This window comes from Schistocerca gregaria, chromosome 4 (genome assembly GCF_023897955.1).
Source record: "Schistocerca gregaria isolate iqSchGreg1 chromosome 4, iqSchGreg1.2, whole genome shotgun sequence".
NCBI lineage: Eukaryota > Metazoa > Arthropoda > Insecta > Orthoptera > Acrididae > Schistocerca > Schistocerca gregaria.
This window is the reverse complement of record NC_064923.1, coordinates 770,418,342-770,442,010: the sequence shown is the minus strand read 5'-3', so window position 1 is coordinate 770,442,010 and position 23,669 is coordinate 770,418,342. Positions and strand designations below refer to the sequence as shown.

General features: G+C 47.4%; 1 protein-coding gene across 3 annotated transcripts in view; it reads right to left on the bottom strand.

The window, feature by feature from the left end:
- LOC126365945 (cholesterol 7-desaturase nvd) overlaps positions 1-23,669 on the bottom strand; it is a 420,573-nt gene that overhangs the window by 146,385 nt on the left and 250,519 nt on the right. Inside the window, exon 1 of one of the 3 annotated variants that reach the window (XM_050008726.1) lies at positions 16,740-16,874. The exons of 1 other annotated variant lie outside the window; for it this stretch is intronic. Coding sequence is in view for 1 of the 2 variants with exons in the window: in XM_050008723.1 (XP_049864680.1) it covers positions 12,922-12,961 (40 nt within the window). In the remaining variant the exon portion in view is untranslated. Of the gene's footprint in view, positions 1-12,921; positions 13,197-16,739; positions 16,875-23,669 lie in introns of those variants that run through there. One more of the 3 variants, XM_050008723.1, reaches the window with a different exon arrangement.

The following is a 23,669-nucleotide window of genomic DNA, read 5'->3' as shown; positions in this document are numbered from 1 at the left end:
TTTTGGCACCCGTTTCTAAGCTAATTTTGTTGGACGTCGCTTTTCCGTAGAGTATTTCACTTATAGATGCTATTATTCCTTACGAACTGTAATGCATTATTTACAACAAATCTGATGAGAGAACGTGTGCACACTGATGCTACAGGTAAACAGCTTAGTACATAAGCAGCGGTGTGCACTCGACATGCTTGAAGCTTCTTGTGTACGTGTTAAATTCTGCCGATGCTTCAAGCGCATAACTGCAGCTGTATCGTTTGGTATTTAGAACTGAATAAAAAAATTGTTCAAATGGCTGTGAGCACTATGGGACTTAACAGCTGAGGTCATCAGTCCCCTAGAACTTAGAACTACTTAAACCTACCTAACCTAAGGACATCACACACATCCATGCCCGAGGCAGGATTCGAACCTGCGACCGAAGCAGTCGCGCGGTTCCGGACTGAAGCGCCTAGAATCGCTTGGCCACCGTGGCCGGCAGAACTGAATAAGCTGACTGTATTCGCTGCTCCTAACACGTTACTCGACGAAGCAACGCGAATCGACGCTGGCAGACATTAAGTACGGAAAGTTTTTGAGAATTTCTCGCTGCAGCAGTACTTGCTACGTAGTTGGCTTGCAATGCTTAATAAGTGTACATAGAATAGGACGTAAGACTGAAAGGAAAGTGCCGAGAAGATAGGAAGCTGTGGCTGAGGCGAAAGACGTGACCGTTGACGTATGTGTACACATGCGTACACGGAAAGATGAAATTCTAAACAAACTCTTATTTTCCACAGTGAAACTCAACGACTCTGTGATTAAGGCAGTCAAATGAAAACGGGACTCATGGAAAAAAGTAAGTAAACTGTTCACTGTTTCAAAAGTATTCGCCATAACTGTCAACACATTTATCCCACTGTGAAGCAAGACGGTCGATGTCTTCATGAAAAAGTTTGCAGTTGCCTACGGGACCGTGATTCTACCACTGCGTGCACCTCCTCATCCGAAGCAAATCAACGGCCATGAATGTCTTTCTTCAGGGCTCCAAAGGTACGGAAACCGCGAGCGGAGAGATCGTAAACTTATGGAGGCTGCGTGAGGGCTGCCCGGCGACAGTTCTGCAGCATTGTCGAAACAACCTCGACAACATGTGGGGTAAATGTATCAACAGCTATGCCGATCAATTTTGAGTTAATAAACAGCTTACTTGTACTTTTTTTGCATCTGCCTCACTTTTATTAGGCTGCTCTTGTAGAATGGATAAAAACATTTGTAGCTCGGAGTACGATTTATATTTTTTTATTTATCCGCCTCGTTTTCAGACGCAGCAAAAGAGTTCTCGTATTCATCAAGTGGAACTTAAAGTTGCATTCATAACGCACATTTGAGTATATTTATAAGGTTAATACACTAATTACTTTAATTCTGTGAGCAGAGCAGCGTACCTTCTCTTTGTCTGTATTTGGTTTCATTGAGATGGACTACATAGTTTAAATATTTCCCACGTTTGCAACTATTCCAACGTTACACAGCCAAGGCCACATGCAATGATAGGGAAATAAAATACATACATCAACAAAAGTTTTGCATCACCTCGGTCCCGAGAGTTCAGGAACCCATGCATAAAATTGGAATAGAGGTCAAAATCATTTCAGCCCATTTCATTGTTCATGAAAACCACACATTGCATCTTGTACCACCATACAGGGAGACCTTCAGAGGTGATGCTCCAGATTGTTGTACACACCGGTACCTCTAATACACAGTAGCACGTCCTGTTACATAGATGCATGCCTGTATTCGTCATGGCAGCAAAGCACTGTTGGCCCAGATTGTCCCACTCCTCAATGGCGATTCAGCGTAGATCGATCAGAGTGGTTTGTGGGTCACGTCGTCCATAAACAGCCCGTTTCAATCTATCCCAGGCGTGTTCGATAGGGTTCATGTCTGGAAAACATGCTGACCACTCTAGTCAAGCGATGTCGTTACCCTGAAGGAAGTCATTCGGGAGATGTGCACGTTAGGGGCGCGAATTGTCGTCCATCAAGATGAATGCCTCGCCGATATGCTGCCGATATGGTTGCACTATCGGTCAGAGGATGGCATTCACGTATCGTTCGGCCGTTACGGCGCCTCCCATGACGACCAGCGACGGCGTACGTCGGCCCCACATAATGCCACCCCAAAATAGTAGGAAACCTCCGCCTTACTGCACTCGCTGGACAGTGTGTCTAAGGCATTCAGCCTGGCCGGGTTGCCTCCAAACACGTCTCCGACGATTGTCTCGTTGAAGGTATATGCGACACTCATTGGTGAAGAGAACGTGATGCCAATCCTGAGTGGCCCATTCGGCGTGTTGTTGGACCCACCTGTACCCCGCTTCGTGGTGTAGTGGTTGTAAAGCTGGACCTCGCTTTGGACGTCGGGAGTAAAGTTGAGCATCATGCAGCCTATTGCGCACAGTTGCAGTCGCAACACGACGTCCTGTGGCTGCACGAAAACCATTATTCAACATGGTGGCATTGCTGTCAGGGGTCCTCCGAGGCATAATCCGTACGTAGCGGTCATCCTCTGCAGTAGTAGCCCTTGGGCGGCCTGAGCGAGGCATGGAATCGACGGTTCCTGTCTCTCTGTTTCCTCCATGTCCGAACAACATCGCTTTGGTCCACTCCGAGACGCCCGGACACTTCCCTTGTTGAGAGCCCTGCCTGGCACAAAGTAACAATGCGTAAGCGGTATTGACCGTCTACGCAAGGCTAAACTACACAGAACACGAGCCGTGTTCCTCCTTCATGATAGAATGACTGGACCCCCTCGGTCTAATAGGCACTGCTCATGCATGATTGTTTAGACCTGCGGGCGGGTTTAGTGACACCTCTGAACAGTCAAAGGGACTGTGTCTGTGATACAATATCCACAGTCAACGTCTATCTTCAGAGCTCTGGGAAGTGGGGTGATGCAAAACTGTTTTGATGTGTGTATAACACCGTATATAATCACATGGAAATTCGCTGAATCTCTTGTCCGACGGGACTAATGTCACAAGTGTCGCAAGAGCGGGACACAGCGAAGTCGGTACCTGTCGTAAGACGGATGTACCAAAACAGGAAAAGAAATTGGCATAAGATAATGATCGAGGAACTTACTCTGACTCAAAAAATTCGAAACATCAAAAAATAATTAATGGTGAAATTTCTGAAATACCTTTGCTTAGCTAACATACAATGTAAGTGATTAACGTTGCAAGATCGGAGGTTAATGTAAGCACGGGGTAAGCCATTGCAAAAGTGAAATTGTTATACATTAATAACTGGTGTAACAGATAGAATGTTGAATGCAAGCTAGCAATCGTGCATTCGTTGTTTTGTAGACGTGCCGAGCGTCAGTTTTTGGGGTGGATTTCCATGTCAGTTGCGCTTGGTCGGTCACTACATGGACGGTTAATGTGGTTTGTGGACGACGCTGGAGCTGTCATCCGATGAAGTGCTGTATGTGCTCAACTGAAGACAGATTTGGTGATGGAGAAAGCCAAGGGGGTGGGTGCTGGGTTGCAACAGCGGAATGTGGACGAGCGTTATCCAGTTGGAAACCACTCCCTAGAGTGGTGTTCATGAGTGGCAGCACAACAGGCTGTATCACGAGACTGACGTGCAGATTTGCAGTCAGTGAAGTGGGATAACACGAGAGTTCTCCTGACAACATACGAAACCGCACCCCAGAGCAGACCACCTGGTGAGGGTTAGTGTGTCCAGCACGCAAACAAGCTAGTTGCAGACCCTCAGCTGGCCGCCTCCCTACCAACACACAGTCATCACAGGCACCGAGGCAGAACCAGTTTTCATCACTAAACGCAACAGACTTCCACCCTGCCATCCAATGAGCTCTCTCTTGACGGCCCTGTAGCAGCAAATGGCCATGGTTTGGGGTCAGTGGAATGCAGGCTACATGGCGTCTGGCTCGGAGCTGTCTTTCTAGCAGTTCGTTGTGTCACTCTAGTGACAAGTGCTCCTCGAATTGTTGCTGCAGTTGCAAAAAAAAAAAAAATGGCTCTGAACACTATGGGACTTAAGTTCTGAGGTCATCAGTCCCCTAGAACTTAGAACTACTTAAACCTAACTAACCTAAGGACATCACACACATCCATGCCCGAGCCACGATTCGAACCTGCAACCGTAGCAGTCACGCAGTTCCAGACTGTAGTGCCTAGAACCGCTGGGCCACCCCGGCCGGCCTCTGCAGTTTCAGTACGATGGGCCAGACACGTATGCCGAACAAAATGGTCTCCGCTGGCGGCAGTACCGTGTGGCCATCCGGAGCCAGGGGTTCGTGTGAAGGTACGTTCTGGTGACCATCGCTGCCAACAGTCACGGAGAGTGGCATACCTGCCAAGTTTTTCTGCAGTATAGCAAAATGAACTTCTACCTTCTCGTAGTCCAATTACACGACTTCGTTCACACTTAGTGAGGTGTTTCTAATGACGTCTTTGTCACCTAAATGCATTCTTGACTAACGTCTACTCACCACGTCCAATGTCAAAGCGGACAAAAGTGCTCGATCGTTAAAGCGTGTATTTAAAGCAAACGTGATTTGTATCCTCATAGCGGCTCTATTCTTATGCGACTGGCGGAAAATGTGAATGGACCACTCCTTTTACGTGTGGCTTTTCCCCCCTCCTCTCAGTGTACTTGAGACACTAGCAGTGAAGAACAGGAAATATTTTATCGCTTCTGTAACGAGAGCAACAGAACCTGGAGGAAAGTAATTCGAAGCTCGGACGCCAGCACGGGTGACGAGTGAGTAGCTAACGTCGCACATGTTCCTGCCCTCCGGAGAGCGAGCTCGCTCACCGCAAAGTAGCCCAGCCGAGTTCCGCGTCCGCCGAACGCTGCTCGTCACTCCATTTTGTTTCTTGTCGGCCGGCCTCGCACACTGGAGCAGTTTCTACAGAGGCGCTGACGAGGAATTCGCCTCGACCGCCTCGTGTGCTGCGCCTGTCAGCTTTTTCTTTTCCCTTATCTCTCCACACACCTTCTCCGACAAGCACGAGTATAGCGAGCTAACAGAAACGAACCGTCCGCAGACTCGTCTGTCGACGTAGCAGTTCCGTCATAATTGCCTCGTCCCACTTGGAGGTCAGAGCCGCCAGCAGTGAACGGTTTGTACGATAGAGACGTCCGACAGCCGGCAGGGAATCTGTGGCGACAGCTCGACTCGCAGAGCGCAGCACAGCAGGAGGCGCCGAGTCGCCGGGGCGCGGTCGCACCGCCAGCTTCCTAGCCCAGGGAGCCGGCCAGGGTGCGCGACGCGGGGTACATTGCGATCTCAAGTAGTCACCAGCTAGCGTTTACGGTTTCGAGTGCTACGTCTGCATCTGCATGACCACTCTGCATACCACACATGTGCGTGGGACACGGTTCTTCCAGCCACCTTCTACATCTACAAGACATCGTGAGGTGCCTGGCAGAGTGTACCCTGTACCACTGATTGCCATTTCCCCTCTTGTTCCACTCGCAAACAGAGCGAGGGGAAAACGACCTTCTGTACGACTCCGTATCAGCCCTAATTTCTCGTATCTTATCTTCGTGGTTTTTAAGCGCGATGTATGTTGGCGGGAGCAGAATCGTTCGGCAGTCATCTGCAAACGCCCGTTCTCTACAGTTTCTCAATAGTGTTTCCCGAAAAGAACGCCGCCTGCTCTGCAGGGATTCCGAATTGAATTCCTGAAGCATCTGCGTAACACTTGCGTGTTGCTCGAATCTGCCGGTAACACACCTAGCAGGTCGCCTCTTAATTGCTTCGATGTCTTCCTTCAGTCAGACCTGGTCCTGAATTCAGTCTCCTTTACAGGTAAGCCCCTCTTTCCTAAAAGTCTCCCAATAAACCGAAGTCGCCTTCACTACCACAGTTCTCACATGCTCGTTCCGTCTCATATCGCTTGCAACGTTAAGCCCAGAAACTTAAACGACATGACTGTGTCAACCTGGACACTAATAATACTGTATCCGAACATTACAGGTTTCTTCTTCCTACTCATCCCCATTAACTTATATTTTTGGACATTTATGGCTAGCTGCCATTCGTCACACCAACTGGAAATTTTGTCTGTCTTCTATCCTCCTACAGTCAGTCAGCTTCCACGCCTTTCCCGACACTACGACATCATCAGCAAGCAAGCAACCGCAGATTGCTGCCCAGTCTGTCAGTCAAATGAATTAAGTATGCAGAGGACAACAACAGCGGTCCTATCGCACTTCCCTCGGGCGCACCTGACGATACCCATGTATCTGATGAACATCCGCGGTCGAGGACTGCATACTGGGTTCTATTATTTAAGAAGTCTTCGAGCCACACACACATCTGTGAACTTATTCCATATGCTCGTACCTTCGTTGAGAGCCTGCAATGGAGCACCATGTCAAATGCTTTCGCTAAATCTTGGAATATGGAATCTGCCTGTTGCCCTTCATCCACACTTCTCAGTATATCATGAGAAAAAAAGGCAAGCTCAGCTTCGCACGAGGATGCCTTCAGACTCTTTCTCTACCTATCCACTCTCTAAGAGCGCGTACGAATAATGGACACATAAATCTTTCTTTACGAGTTCTCATTTCTCTTATTTTATTGTGATAATCGTTTGTCTCGATGTACTTTGGCGCCAACGAAATATTTTTACATTCAGAGGAGGAAGTTGGTGGTTGGAATTTGGCGAAAAGATCTGCCCGCAACGAAAAAAGCCTTTCTTTTAATTAATGTCACCCCAGTTTGCTTATCATATCCGTGACACATACTCCTCTATTTTGCGATAAAACGAGTTGCCCTTCTTTGGACTTTTTCGATGGCCAGCCGTAGCTGGCAAGGATCTCATATAGTACAGCAATATTATAGCGGAGTGAGTACAAGTGTAATGTACGCAGTGTCTTTAGTAGGCCTGTTGCATATTCTAAATGTAATGCCAACTAACTTGTTAACGAACTTTTTATCTACTGATTGCTTTCTCACATACGCTCTAAATAGGTAAACTACGCAAGACATTTTCGGTGAAGTTTGTAAAGTAGAACCCAAATTACCATCTAGAACTAGATTCTCCGCGGTTTCCCTGGATAACCAGTCCAGAGGAGGACTGGAATGAGTCTCCTGAAAGAGCCTCGGCCGAATTTCTGCCACATATTTGTTCAATTCGAGTCTGTTCCTGTTTAATGCAGAGCCGCCAAGTATTTCGAAACAGAAAGTTTCGTCAATGAGGTTGGTTGGTTGGTTTGGGGAAGGAGACCAGACAGCGTGGTCATCGGTCTCATCGGATTAGGGAAGGATAGGGAAGGAAGTCGGCCGTGCCCTTTCAGAGGAACCATCCCGGCATTTGCCTGGAGCGAGTTAGGGAAATCACGGAAAACCTAAATCAGGATGGCCGGACGCGGGATTGAACCGTCGTCCTCCCGAATGCGAGTCCAGTGTCTAACCACTTCGCCACCTCGCTCGTTCGTCGATGAGGGGCAGTATAAATTAAGCTGCGCGTGCTACACAAGTACATTAAGACCTTCTTGCGTTGTACGTCATTTCGGCTGCTGCGTAGGGCCAGCTCTGCACCCACTGCACAGGCTTGGTCGTATCATAATTAACAGCGGGAACTGACTTGGTTGGGAAAATATAATAGCACAACCGATAACGTCCCGTTAAACATTGGTCTGCAGACGAGGTTTTAGCGCTATAATTGTCAACGTCTGGTTACGAACAAATACTTATTTCCCTGTGAAATACCGCCCTAGTTAATACAACCGTATCCGCCTCCGTAACCGAGTGACCAGCGCGGCTCACTGCCATCCGAGAAAAACGAGTTCGATTCCCGGCACTGCCAAGGGTTTTCCTAGTGGGAGGAGTGGTACGGCGTCCACCACGCCTCGTGAGGCCAACTCAAGAGCTGCTCGACCGATTAGTACTGATTAGTAGCGGCACCTGACAAAGACCACCTCCGTACCGCTGCCGATGGCCCCATCGCTATAGGACGACATGGCGATCTGTCGGGCCCATCTAGGGCCAGAACGCGGAACTTTACCTTCACCTAACACAGGCATATTTGAAATTCTTTTCCATGAAGTCCCAATCTAAATTCATCCCTGTTTCATGGTTGGGGGATGTTGTATAAGCATGATCGGGGCACTGTCGATGATAGACCATGTCTGCCGCGCAAATTTGGCCCAAGATGGACTAGTCGAGGAGGGTTCGTCCCCTTCTCTCCAAGATCACGTGACATCAAACCTATGGATGTTTCTACACGCCGTCATGTCAGAAGTGCACTCCATTCTCACTGAAGAACTGAAAACGTGCGCTGTACAGTCTTGTCTAGATTTGTGAGATGATGCTGGGAATTCGTAACTCGCTCGCATGGCATCCAAATGAGAAGATAACCCGTGCGATACCTACTTCAACAGTAAGGCCGGTATTACACTATCATATTTCTTTGTCAAAGCTGATATGTCAAATATTTATGTCAGAGAAATGTGAAGGTGTAATAGGGAACTTTGTCAAATCTCACCTGTCGTCAAATAAATATGATCAAATCTAGAGCCTCGCCGTAGAGTTGATCATAAAAGTCGTTCGTCTCCTGTTAGCTTGGAGTGCTGGCGTCTCTGGACTCTGCAGTATGTTTGTAAACATGGCTTCAAAATTGGTGTGTTCCGTCGACTCATTTTTTTTTAATTAACTTGCTGCGACTAGGGTGGGGAGGGGTTTGAGCAAGGGGCACAGCGCATGCTACCAATTGTGGTCGATGGGAGGTGGAATATGCTGCAGGGGACTTCACGTCCACAATCACGGCTACAGCCATCCGCCTCTACGTTTGGAAACATGCAGGCAGCTTTCCAGCAAGCCGGAATAGAGGATGTGGCCCCACTGTAAAATAAAAAATTCTTTCTTAGTTTTCCAGTTCTTATTGCCCGTAAAGTGTACTCAACATTTATTTACCTTGATATATTCCCCCTTCAGTGATTTATAAATCGCTTCACACGTTTCTGGAATTAATTGGTTAATGTACAATGTGGTATTCGAGTGCTGTGTTGTAAACTAGAGTAGCTCTCTCCTGTATCAGAAATACCAGTGTCACAGTTTGTCTGTCTTTTGCACATACAGCATTTCTGAAGGTAGTATTCTGTTTTTTTTTTTTTTTTTTTTTCGAGAAGCCACTTTAGTGAGCTAGTACTGAAATTCACGTTAATCCATTAGTAAGTAATTTACATATTAAGACGACTTCCTCCACTTGCAGCTCTCGTAATAAATTTTGCTGAATACTTTTATTATCTCATCGTAATACCTAAGGTTTCGTCCAAGTGTGTTTCCCTTTCTCCCGCCGCTACACACAGCGTGGTTCTAGCAACTGCAGCGCAGAATGACAAGTTGTCCGCCATCTTTAAATTTGATGAAAAATATGACGACAGTGTAATACCCCATTTTAGCGCCACGACAAAGATCTTTGCCAAAGAAATTTGACGAATATTTGATCATATTTCTTTGTCAAAGAAATATGATAGTGTAATACCGGTCTTACGAGTGCACAGTGAACGCTAACGTGTAGCACTGTATTTATTACTAAGATAGGCTACGAGTTAAATTTCGTAGGGGTTTAAAAGATAAGTAAATATTTCAAATGCATTTGTACTAACTAGGGCAATAGTTCCTGCAGTAGCGACGCATTTGCACTTGTCTCGCATATTGTTAGTTTGCAAACTCATACCTACGGGGGCATTTTTGCTCCCATTATCGCACAAGTATACTCACAGCTGTGTCAGTTTTCGTTCTCATCACATACCCCATATAGCTGTAGTCTGCACCGTGACGCAGACACATTATTTCTCACTTTTCTATTATTAATTGTGAAAGCTGAATGGTACTGCTCGGTTTGATTTTATGTTTTTTGTCCTGTAGCTACTGGGAGAGAACTTACGCAAAAACCAAGTTCATTTACAACAGATCATTCAGCACAAAACTCACACCAAACATCAGAAACTGACGACACACTGGACAGAAACAAAACGATGAACGACTGAATGGCAACAATAATATAGCGTCTCTGGATGAGTATGGCGACATTACTTTTCTCTTGAATCTCGTTTTAGCTATGATCACTTGTTATACCATATGGAAGTGAAGAAGTGTGAAAATCAGAGTATTTAGTAAATAATACTGTACGAAAAAACATACCGGAGATGTGTAACAGCGTACAGGACGTACGCCAGTACTATTCTCGGTCAAAGTAATTCAAAATTAATTATTTCTTAACCCTACATTATTAGATCCTCTTAAAGTTTACGATTGCAGCAGAGTATAAGACAGGGCACTTGCTACATAATTTAGTATGTAACATGGCGTTGGAGGGCTGATAATTATAATTACCTAAGGCATAAACTAGAAATTATCACTTCCTTTGAATAAAATGGGGAGTAAAAGCATTTCCCCCCTTTTGTGTTCTGGGGTTAAGCAAATTCTTTCGACGATTTGCGGTTGATATGTTGTTAAGACGTAAGATGTTATAATAGGAAGACCTGCCTGTACAGTTCACTACCACCGCTGAGGTAGTCGCAGGTGAACAACAGAAACAAAATAACAACCGAGTATATTATAGTTCTCAAACCAAAAACAGAAACGTATAAAATGCATGTGTGACCATCAGCCGCTTCTGTTTCAAACCGGAATATCCACCTGTTTCAGTAATGGATCATCTTCACAGATAAGGGTTAAGATGGTTCAAGCCGCAATGTTACATTTGTCATTACTTAAATACTGTGTAGCGCATGTCATGAATATGAATATACAGAAACAGGAGTTTTAGGAGCAAACATGCTAATACCAAGGGTACATGGAGCAGTACTGAAAAGAAGCACTGCCCTGTGTACACTTGGTATTAACATGTTTGCTCCTAAAACTCCTGTTTCTGTATATTCATATTCATGACATGCGCTACACAGTATTTAAGTAATGACAAATGTAACATTGCGGCTTGAACCATCTTAACCCTTATCTGTGAAGATGATCCATTACTGAAACAGGTCGATATTCCGGTTTGAAATAAAAGCGGCTGATGGTCACACATGCATTTTATAATTACTTGACGGCTGTTGATAGTCGCCTTCCAAAAATGTTCAAAAACACAAAAACATCCACGAACTTTCTTTAAAATGGAGACTCCCAGAAGAGGTCACGTAAGTGTCGAAACATGTTTGGATCAATAGAATAAAAGAAATACCTTGTGCCTTGCAAAAAGTGGAGTTGAAAAAGCAAAATTAATATAGCAAACGCGGAAAAATTACGCCAGCAGGAGCTTCCAACCCCAGCAAGGTGATTATGATGAGCCTGCTTTGTGTACCAGGAGAGGGCTTGTGGTGGGGTTTCGTCTCAAGTGATTTACGGAAAGAATGCATAAACCGGCTAGACTGATGAGATTACATACTAGTCACAGACCATAAAAGACTAGTACGTACTGAGATGTGGTTCCAGACTGGCAGCGTGTACTTATTACATTCGAGTCGGTCACCCCCTCATTAGTAAACTCATGTTCCCTGCTGGCCTCACAGCGACGACCGGCCGCCGCGACGCGCGCCGACTCCCCCGCGCCCGTGTTTGGCCTTGTGCAGAGCGCGAGCCGGCCGGCGAACGTTACCGCGCTCACTTTTCCGAGGGCTTTCCCTTTCCACTCTCGTCGCGTTCGGCGGCGAGGAAAAGTCGGCGGCAGGCGGCGGCGAGCCCCATCAGAGCTGGCGACTGGGACAGCCGCGTCACGTGCACCGAAATTACGCAGGCTACCGTAGGTACGCACTTCCCGATAAGCCGGCTCATCCAACTTCGACCTCTTTTACCCGAGGATGCCATAGCCCACTACGCATACATCTGATGACGTTTTGAAATTTATTAAAATGCTTTAATGTCAAGACGTACTTCCTGTGCAGTCCTGAAGATTCGTTTTTCTTTTTCTGCTTGATGGACTGTCTGTGAGAACGACTCTAAACATCGATATCGAAATTCATTGCAAAGGGACGTAGCCTAGACGAGACGCTAACTTCAACGACTTTGTTCTCCATTATTTAACATACTACGTATTTTAATGTTCATTTTTATCGCATTTTTTCTGGTTTTCCTTCTGCCCGAAAACCCGATAGCTGAAGGCTGCGGCCTCTACCTGTCTTCCAAAACTAATTTAAAAGCATCGCGGGATTTTACTTGTACATTTGTGACGTCCTACGTTCACTAATACTTGTCCGAAATCTAGTCTCCATAAACTGGATCAAAGTACTCGCTACACATTAGCGACGGTATCGCCATTTCAGAACACCCACAGTATAAATTAGCGTTCTTAAATACGTACTTACCTAGGGACTATGTTATTAAACGACAAATGATTCGTCTAGATGAAGTTATATAATGTTATTTAGCTAAGATATTGAAGACTGATGTCCTGTTACATTAGATCTACTTCCTTGACAACTTGCTAACTAAAAAAGTATCGATGAATTCTGTTTTAACTTCTAGAAGCTTTCTATGGCCATCTTCGAGTACACCGGCCTGTGTCAGATATTTACTTTTAGACACTACCTGCTACGTTGTCAGTTAGTTTTCTTTATCTTATATTACAAAAAGACATAATGACAATACTATCGCTCTGAGCACTATGGGACTCAATATCTGTGGTCATCAGTCCCCTAGAACTTAGAACTACTTAAACCTAGCTAACCTAAGGACATCACACACATCCACGCCGGAGGCAGGATTCGAACCTGCGACCTTAGCGGTCACGCGGTTCCAGACTGACGCGCCTAGAACCGCACGGCCACGCCGGCCGGAAATGACAATACTGCGGTGAAGAGTATCACACGGGTATCCCGAAGACATAGCGCTCTGAACAGCGCGAAACGGCGCTTGAGGCGAGAGACGATAGTACAGAGAAGGGCGTCGACGTACCTGCGGCGCGGTGAATCCTCCCGGAGACACTGCAGCGCATCGAGCAATGAGCTGGCAGCGGCGAGAGCTGAGAGGGGACCGTTAGGTCGCCGGCCGGTGTGACCCCGGCAGCGGCGGGACGCTCGGACACCGCCAAACCCCATTTCGAGGCAGCGGGCGACTCGCCGCCGCCGTAAACACGCGCCGGCCACACTCTTCGTTGCCGCGCATTTCACAACATTCACTCAGTCACCTCCCTCCAGAGTACAGTGTGGAATGTCGTATCCTCTCGTCAGCTGAAGAGGTCAAGGACAGGGCACACTCCTCAAGAAACGCGCTAACCCAAGTGCAACATAATTCCTTCATATGACATCATTTGCAGTCTTTAGAGTGAATAGTTTCTGCTCCTGTGACAAACTCGTTCAGAATATTCCTGTACATCGTCATACACAAATTTCCTCTTTCATTACGAACAGAAAGCTTAAGCGATCGATACAGAAACGTACAACAAAACGGAATCCTTAGCGTAAAATGGAACATACTCCAAGGAGTCATATTCATATACCCAACAAGGAGACGGATATCACTGCACACCATCGATAACAGGAATAAATCAAAGCAAACCGACGCACGAGATGAAATAACGATTAAGATTTTACCTCGTGCTAACAGCACTTATTAAACTCGATGGATAAAGACAGATTTGACTTAGTCCACTGTCCTTATTTGTCACTGTAACGACATTACTAGTATTATGCTACAGATTTTATAGCGTAGTCTTTGTGAGTCTCTGTTGGAGAGCCGATACTGGGCAATGATGAGTATAACAGTCCCCAGTCAGATGTTCAAAATGGTTCAAATGGCTCTGAGGACTATGGGACTTAACATCTGAGGTCATCAGTCCCCGAGAACTTAGAACTACTTAAACCTAATTAACCTAAGGACATCACACACACACTCATGCCCGAGGCAGGATTCGAACCTGCGAGTGTAGCTGTCGCACGGTTGCAGACTGAAGAGCCTAGAACCGCTCGGCCACACCGGCTGGCTCAGATGTTCGCTTCCTGAACGTTCGCGCCGTCCTTTTTAGGATAAAAGTGAGCTAAACACGTCAAGTATCGTCTAGAAAGGGCCCGAGCCTCACCACAACGATAATGTAACAATGTGCACAATTCTGTTGCGATTAAACACTACCTAGAGTTTGTAACGGTCTTTTATTGTGAACATTTGTACCTGTCATATATTACACAGTGAAAAATGTGATTTATCGAACAATATCATAATACCCTACGTATTAGCTGAAAAGTATTTATAAATTACGGGTTACAATGCTACAATTGTTTCTACGTTAGGTGCGAAGAAAGATAAGGCTTGAGCCTTAAATTCGAAACGAACATCTGACATCGTTACGCGTGCTGGATTACCGTGGAAAGCAGCACGAGCAACCCCCCCCCCCCCCCCCCCCCCCCCCCCCCCCCCCGTGTCCGACCAAAGCACTGAACAAACTGCAATCGTATCGGGGAATAATGGGCTCCAGTCCTTATCTGACCATCCTGATCAGGCTATACTCGACTTCAGCCGAAAGCCGGAACTATTCGCTCCATTTCCTCCGCCCTTCGCAGTTTGCGTTCCGTTTCTGGTCACCTGGACGTCGACAGGACGTTAAGTTCAAGCGTTTCTTCTTCAGCCGGGTATATACGGTGAATAAATAGAGTACCACATCTCGTTGTTGTGTACTACAGCTGCTGTGTCGACTAATCAGTGAGCAAGCGCGCCCACTGGCTTATTCACGATCAAAACGCAGCACTTAACAGCAGTTCTGCTGCTGTAAGCTTAACAGAGGGAGGCGAGCCAGACGACAAACGAATGAACTTTCCGGAGTAATGATTCTTTGCCTGGTACACAAAGCGGTAGAAACGTCGATTTTTTCTGCACTGAGACAAATGACGGACTGATGAGCCAACTAATTTCAGGGAACAACACTAAACAGCTAAAATACTACGATATAGAAGACAAGGTCTGGCAATTTACAGATAGTGTAACCGCTATTTCTGGCAAAGGAAGCCATCCTGCCACAGAATTACACTACTTCGTAAGCCCAGGCGGTAAAATCGCTGAAATAGATAAAATAGTGAGGTCGTAGCGCTTTGTGATCGCTCTCGCAGTTGTTCGCCCACTCACAGAATTGACCCACTTCACAAAACTACGTCCCTTACTTGGACGAGCACAGAAAGTTGCGCCCATACACTGGTGTCCGCTACAAATCGGCGATTCGTGTGGCTGGTGGGACCATGAACCTAGTTCACTGACTCGCTCAGTAATTAGCTATTGAAGTGGAGGTGGCGGTGATACACGAACAGAGGGCGGTTTACCTTTCTGTCTAAACAGGTGCAGTTGAGTTACAACTGTGTTGCTTTATTTTCCCGACCTGTAGGGCGCACGGATCTCGCATTGCCCCTATGGCCTTGAAGGTCGGCTGAACTCTCGGTATGTGGAGGGTTTACGGAAGACTCCGGCTACGCGCCTTCCTTTGCAACAACTTCGGGCGAACTGCGTCGCCACATAAGAACAGTGATGCAGTGGCTCCAGCGACGCCCACAGAGGTAGCAGCACGGGACGAGACCGACCGCCGTCTGTACGCGATCTGTCAGGCGTGACTGACTGGCCGTGTACTTGTACACTGGTCAGTCGAGTTGTCGGTTCAGTTTCTCCGCAGGACATCTCGACGACCGACCCAGCCGTCCACTTCCGGGTGTCGCGAGCCCGCTGGCTGCAGTCCAGCCACGGTGTGGCTTGTGTTGCTGTCACGACGCTGTTTACAGCCGAGTTCGACATTTTATATTCTTTCTTTTTCTCGTTTGCAGCCCGCACATTCTCTCAGCGTTTTCCAGTTGGGCTGGATGGTGTGACCGGTAAGATCTTAATAAATTGAGAGGCAGATACCAAGCCTCACTTAAATTGAAATCTCCCTCCTGGTTGAATACCCGAGAGTACACCGTACATTGTCTGAATACTTGTCGCGTGTCACGGGTCCAGTGGAGGACATACTGATGATTATCGAAAGGAAAATGAAAAATTCGATACTATATGTAATGGCAAAAGGTAGCCCAAGATCGTATGTGTGTACGTGCGATGTACTCTGGTTTTACTCCGTCCGAACAAGCTTCGGAAGGCACAACGGCACCGACCGACCGCCGCGTCATCCTCAGCCAATAGGGGTCGCGGGAGGGGGATATGAAGGAGCGTATGGTCAGCACACCGCTTTGCCGGCTGTCGTTAGCTTTCGTGAATGGAGCCGCTACTTCTCACTGGAGTAGTTCAGTTGGCCACACGAGCAGAGTGAAAAAAAAAAAAGAAAAAAAAAGGCTCTGAGCACTGTGGGACTCAACTGCTGTGGTCATCAGTCCCCTAGAACTTAGAGCTACTTAAACCTAACTAACCTAAGGACATCACACACATCCATGCCCGAGGCAGGATTCAAACCTGCGACCGTAGCGGTCGCGCGGTTCCAGACTGAAGCGCCTAGAACCGCTCGGCCACACGGCTGGCCGGCGAAGTGCGCCCCGCTTACCAACACCACAGCTCAACTGGTGGAACAAGTGTTGCCACTACGGCAAGCCGTTGGTGATATACTCGGATACCATTGTGAAAGTGGATGGTTCTTTTGAGAATTCTTTACCTTTACGCTTCAGTCCACACCTAGTTCCTATTTTCATTCGTGTAGGTGCACGGATGCCTTTTGGAACCACCGCGTATTTCGTGTCAGTGCAACAGCATTCCGCAACGAGCAAGTGCTGGCTTTGTTGACGTTGCCGTCCACTCCACCGTGTACAGCCTACCTCTGGAAGCGCAGTGTGCTGTAGCGACTGGAGCGATCCGAGGTGAGTACGGCGCTCCCGGATCGCTAGCAGTCCCGCATGGCGCTCTGTGCTGGAGCTCGGTCGACTCGCAAAGGCGGCCAGAGAACGCAGCCGCGCCGAAAGAAAGCAAGAGGCGGCGCCCGCGCGGAAGTGGAGCACGCGGGGCAGCGGCCGGTGGCGGGCAGAGCGGCCGGTGCGGTACAGTTAGCTGGCCGGGCCGCCGCCGCCGCCGCCGCCGTCGCCCGTTTGCCCTTGACCGGCTTCAGAGTTCACACGCGCCCTGGCAACACTGTAGGTCAGTTAGCTTCCGCGTTCTGCCGCGCCGGGCCGCGCCGCGAGAGTGACTGACTCGGACTGCAGTGAGAGTCTTGCTTCACTGACCAACCGACCGAGCGCTGCGGCCGCCCGCCGGCGTCGAAGCCCGGCCGCCGCCGCCGCGTACCCCGCTAATTGAGCTGCACTGACACCGCTCTGCAGCCTTACAAGCTATTTTCACACTCGATTTTCACTTCCGATTCAGCTCTGTGTGCCTTCAAAACTACAGGAGATAGGAAACATAATGGGAACACCTGTACTTACGTGGGAATGGTTTATTAATAATGGGTTGGACGCCCATTTGCCCGAAATACAGCTGCGATTCCTCTTGGAATACTGGCATATAGTATAGTGTCCAGTGGAATGTTATGCCAATCTTCCATCAGAACCTCATATAACCCCTGTAGTGACGAAGGAGGCCGATACCTGCTTCGGAGTCTGCGTTCCAATACCGTCCAAACGGTTCTATAATGTTAAAATCCGGGGACTGTGCTTGCCACAGGAGACGCTGCAGTTCCCTTCCGTGTTCTACATATCACGATTTTACCGTCCTGGCTGTGTGAAAGGATACACTATCGACCTGAATTATGCCATCATTGGTGGGGAATCATGGCGTGCACCTGATCACCTAAAATGTTCACATTATCGTCGGCTGTAACACGGCCTTTGAGAGTAATGATGGGTCCAGCTAAATACCATGATATGGCTGCCCACACCACCACACTTCCACCTCTATGCTTGACAGTTTGAATCAAGCAATCCGGATTGTAGGATTCTTTTGGCGATCTCTAGATGTAAACCCAACCACATGTTGGAAATAATGAAAAAATTGAAACTTCGTGGCAAATTAGAACTGTGTGCCGGACCGACACTCGAATTCGGGAAAGGTCCCGAGTTCGAGTCTCGTTCCGGCACACAGTTTTAATGTGCGAGGAAGTTTCATATCAGCGCACACTCCGCTGCAGAGTGAAAATCTGATTCTGGATTTCAGCTGTGTGTTGATTCAGGAGGAGACTATTCTGAATAAATAGTGATTTTGTGAAGATAATCCGTGACTTTTATTTTTCATAGATACAATCCTAAAGCAACTGGGACACACTGCGTACTGCAGACCTTCTTGACTCGCACACCATGGAGGGAATGCGCCGGGCAGCTCGTGTTGATCTAATTGAGAACTAAGTCGAAAAATAAGTTCCTATTGATCTCATAGGGAGAGCGGAGGACATTTCTTTACTGCCAGACAGAGAACTTGTCGCCTCGGGACGTGTAAGTGCTTAGACTAAACGGTTTTCGTTGGATTTAAAGGGAATGGACATTACCATTTAACGTATCCTTGGCGATGAATTTATTACAAACGGGTTAGATCTAAACAGAGACTCATCAGAAACGAGGGTTTGATGTCCACGATATTCCACGGCGCCGACAGAGAACAGCGCTTACAACAGACGAAGGCACCAGGCCACGCAGCCGCTTACGAAGTGTGCACGTTAGCCTGATGGCCGTTGGCAGGAAGAGCTGCGCACACAATCTTCGCTCAGTCATGAGTGCGTGTGTTACGCATCTCCTCCTAAACCAGTGGGCCGATTTCAACCAAACTTTGTACACACATCCCTTACTGGCGGGTGACAGTCGCTGTGGGTGTAAGAAGCACTTCGAGAGATATGACCTTATAGACGATGAGAGGCGTGAAAAAATGCCATGTCGGTCATGGCGTTTAAATGTATTATTTCTATGCAACTGAATGTCCTCGCAATCAATTTCACAGACAACATCCACATATGCCGCTAAATGCACCCGCAGAAGTATATCATGGTACCATATATAATTCATGACGCATCGCGTATGGCGATAAATACAGTCCTGGAAATGGAAAAAAGAACACATTGACACCGGTGTGTCAGACCCACCATACTTGCTCCGGACACTGCGAGAGGGCTGTACAAGCAATGATCACACGCACGGCACAGCGGACACACCAGGAACCGCGGTGTTGGTCGTCGAATGGCGCTAGCTGCGCAGCATTTGTGCACCGCCGCCGTCAGTATCAGCCAGTTTGCCGTGGCATACGGAGCTCCATCGCAGTCTTTAACACTGGTAGCATGCCGCGACAGCGTGGACGTGAACCGTATGTGCAGTTGACGGACTTTGAGCGAGGGCGTATAGTGGGCATGCGGGAGGCCGGGTGGACGTACCGCCGAATTGCTCAACACGTGGGGCGTGAGGTCTCCACAGTACATCGATGTTGTCGCCAGTGGTCGGCGGAAGGTGCACGTGCCCGTCGACCTGGGACCGGACCGCAGCGACGCACGGATGCACGCCAAGACCGTAGGATCCTACGCAGTGCCGTAGGGGACCGCACCGCCACTTCCCATGAAATTAGGGACACTGTTGCTCCTGGGGTATCGGCGAGGACCATTCACAAGCTGGGCTACGGTCCCGCACACCGTTAGGCCGTCTTCCGCTCACGCCCCAACATCGTGCAGCCCGCCTCCAGTGGTGTCGCGACAGGCGTGAATGGTGGGACGAATGGAGACGTGTCGTCTTCAGCGATGAGAGTCGCTTCTGCCTTGGTGCCAATGATGGCCGTATGCGTGTTTGGAGCCGTGCAGGTGAGCGCCACAATCAGGACTTCATACGACCGAGGCACACAGGGCCAACACCCGGCATCGTGGTGTGGGGAGCGATCTCCTACACTGGCCGTACACCTCTGGTGATCGTCGAGGGGACACTGAATAGTGCACGGTACATCCAAATCGTCATCGAACCCATCGTTCTACCATTCAGGGAACTTGCTGTTCCAACAGGACAATGCACGTCCGCATGTATCTCTCGCAAAAATTTCGGGTGAACTGATCTCTGGCTTTAGGTAGCTTTCAGTACCTATAACGATTTGAGCATCAGTGCTTTCTATCAGCTCTTGAAGCTTGGTACGACAATTTACGATTGTTTCACCAATGGTTCCTAGATCTACGTTGTACCTGTGTTCTACCTGCGCCCTTTAAGAGTGAACCCTTTTTGTGGTTGGCCGAGACCCCCTAACCTTAAAAAAAAGAAAGAAACCGCCCAGTGCATGTCCATACCGTGCAGCCCCCACTACCCGTGCAGCCGTCTCACTCCTGACCTGTTTAGCGGAACCCGAAGTCCCAGTGTCCTGTGCCGCAAGCCGGAGCCTGACCCTCCACTCGGCTCTGCACCAGAGGTCCGCAATCGGTCCTGTCCACTATGCTGCACATGGTGAACAGTGTTTTCATCACGCAAGCAAGACTAGCAGCATTTACCACTTCAGATAACCGCTCGAAACGAGAGACAATCTCTTCCGATCCAAAGCGACACACAGCATTGGTACCGCCGTTAGCCCTCAATTGCAGTCCTGACACCCGGCAGGAGCCGTTCCACGTCTGCAATGCCCCCACCCGGTCTATACACGGAGTGCACACTGGGTTTCTTCCCCTTCTTAGCGGCCATGTCCCTAAGGAGACCCAGAACGCGCCTAACACTGGAGCTCCCAACCACCAATAATCCCACACCCTGTCACTATCCGTATCCTACAGGCTGAAAGGTCTTCTTTGAAACAGAGGAACCGATTGCATAATTTCAAATATTTTTGCAGGAATACATGTAAACGACATTTTTTGGATACTTCACTACAAAAAAGTTAATTTTTTGACTTCTTTTTTAATAGAAAATTGGCAAAATTAATTCCCAGATAATGCCAAGTTTGTCAACTAGCAAAATGATGTATTTTAATTTCCGGCGTATATACGTGCTTCCTTCGTGTTTCTTTTATGAAAGTCTGACTACATAATTGCACTAGATATGACTTCAGGTGACTGGATATACCGTCCTGCCCAGTTTGTAAAATTATACTTGTCTGAAATTGCGTATATTGTATAATACAGGCGTACCCTACAGAGCTTCTGCCGACCACCTTTTCATATTCGTGGACTGTGATTATTGTTGTCACCATCTCTTTTTGTTCAATAGTACTTCCGAAGCTACACGGTTGCTTATATAACGAGAAATATACGTCCCAGCGGCTTAATTAGGTCGACAGTTCCATTAGGCATACAGCGGGAGCGTCGTGCCGCTGCTTCCACAGAGGCGGTGGAAACCGCTGGGGGCAACTCGTGTAGCAAACTAGATTGGTTTACTGTGAGGATGTGGCAGCAGGTAGCCTGGACTACGAAAATTCTGCTTCGAGGAATTCATGAATATTGTACCACTACGGCGATTTCAAACTGGGACAAAATGTCAAAACAAAGTCGGACAAGTTTGCAGATCAGCACGGCAGGGTCTCTGAACCGTTGAATAATCTACATGGCTGATACTTGAAGAAGCAGAAAATTTAGCGTTCCACGAAAGGCTGGCGTAAAATGTAACGAAAAGAACTGATGTTACAGCCTAGAGTCTCATCGATGTGGAGATCATAACAGAGAGAGAGAATAACTCAACCCTGTACGTGGTGGTGGTAAGTTACTATGAGACCAAACTGCCGATCTCATCCGTACCTAACCTTACACACTACTTAACCTAACTTAACACACACCCATGCCTACGGAAGGACTCGAAGCTGCGGCGGGAGAAGTCTCACGAACCGTGGCAAGGCGCCTCTGACCACCCGGCCACCCCGCGCGGCAAGTCTGTACGTAATGGGCAGCAAGTCGCCAGCGGTCATTCTGAAGGAACGATACCGGCGTTTGCCTCAAGTGGTTTGAAAAAACTGCGTACGACCACAATCAGGATGGCGATACAGGGATTTTTAATCGTTCATTTCGAAACAAGAATACACGAGCGGTAATGGTCGCATGGACCGCTGAACTCAGAGCTAACACTTACATAACTGAACATCTCGTTGCGAGTAAAGGCGGAAGGATAACAGTGGGCAACGACTTTACTGTCACAAAGAAAGACGATGGCGTTCTCTCCCAAGTCCTGAGTGCTGTATTCGAAAAATGAAATCACCTTTTGTCAGTCGGTCTCAGTTTTCTTGTGACACGCTATCTTTCGAAATCCTTGAAAACGCTGCGTACTGGATTTACTTAAATACATGCTAAGACAAAAACAAAAAAAAAAAACCTAGATAGATTCACCACGAAGGAATTAACCGCATGGGCTGGGGATCGATAGCTATGATGTACATGTAAAGACAGACAAATAATTACAGTGTTAGAAAAATTGGATGATTTATTCCAGAGAAAGGGCTTCACAAATTAAGCAAGACAATAACGCGTTGTTCCCCCTCTGGCCCTTGTGCAGGCAGTTATCCGGTTTGGCATTGATTGATAATAGTTGTTGGATATCCTCCTGATGGATATCGTGCCAAATTCTGCCCAATTGAAAGTGAGATCGTCAGAAGCCGCAGCACTCGGGACGTTCTCTACTGGAGCGAGATCTGACGGCCCTGCAGGGCAAGGTACAGTTCGGCACGCGTGAAGGCAAGCACAAGAAACTCTTATAAAAAGTCTTTGTACTGAAAATCTTTATCAATATAGTATTTAATATGATATAATTCTTTTAATTAATTTGTAGAAAAGTTTGTGCACTACAAACAGGCAAGCACTAGAAACTCTCCGATTTTTTTATCTTATAAAAAGTCTTTGTACTGAAAATCTTTATCAATATAGTATTAAATATGATACAATTCATTTAATTAATTTGTAGAAAAGGTTGTGCACTACAAACAGGCAAGCACTAGAAACTCTCCGATTTTTTTATCTTATAAAAAGTCTTTGTACTGAAAATCTCCCCCCCATGAACCATGGACCTTTCCGTTGGTGGGGAGGCTTGCGTGCCTCAGCGATACAGATGGCCGTACCGTAGGTGCAACCACAACGGAGGGGTATCTGTTGAGAGGCCAGACAAACGTGTGGTTCCTGAAGAGGGGCAGCAGCCTTTTCAGTAGTTGCAGGGGCAACAGTCTGGATGATTGACTGATCTGGCCTTGCAACATTAACCAAAACGACGTTGCTGTGCTGGTACTGCGAACGGCTGAAAGCAAGGGGAAACTACAGCCGTAATTTTTCCCGAGGACATGCAGCTTTACTGTATGATTAAATGATGATGGCATCCTCTTGGGTAAAATATTCCGGAGGTAAAATAGTCCCCCATTCGGATCTCCGGGCGGGGACTACTCAGGAGGATGTCGTTATCAGGAGAAAGAAAACTGGCGTTCTACGGATCGGAGCGTGGAATGTCAGATCCCTTAATCGGGCAGGTAGGTTAGAAAATTTAAAAAGGGAAATGGATAGGTTAAAGTTAGATATAGTGGGAATTAGTGAAGTTCGGTGGCAGGAGGAACAAGACTTCTGGTCAGGTGATTACAGGGTTATAAACACAAAATCAAATAGGGGTAATGCAGGAGTAGGTTTAGTAATGAATAGGAAAATAGGAATGCGGGTAAGCTACTACAAACAGCATAGTGAACGCATTATTGTGGCCAAGATAGATACGAAGCCCACACCTACTACAGTAGTACAAGTTTATATGCCAACTAGCTCTGCAGATGACGAAGAAATTGAAGAAATGTACGATGAAATAAAAGAAATTATTCAGATAGTGAAGGGAGACGAAAATTTAATAGTAATGTGTGACTGG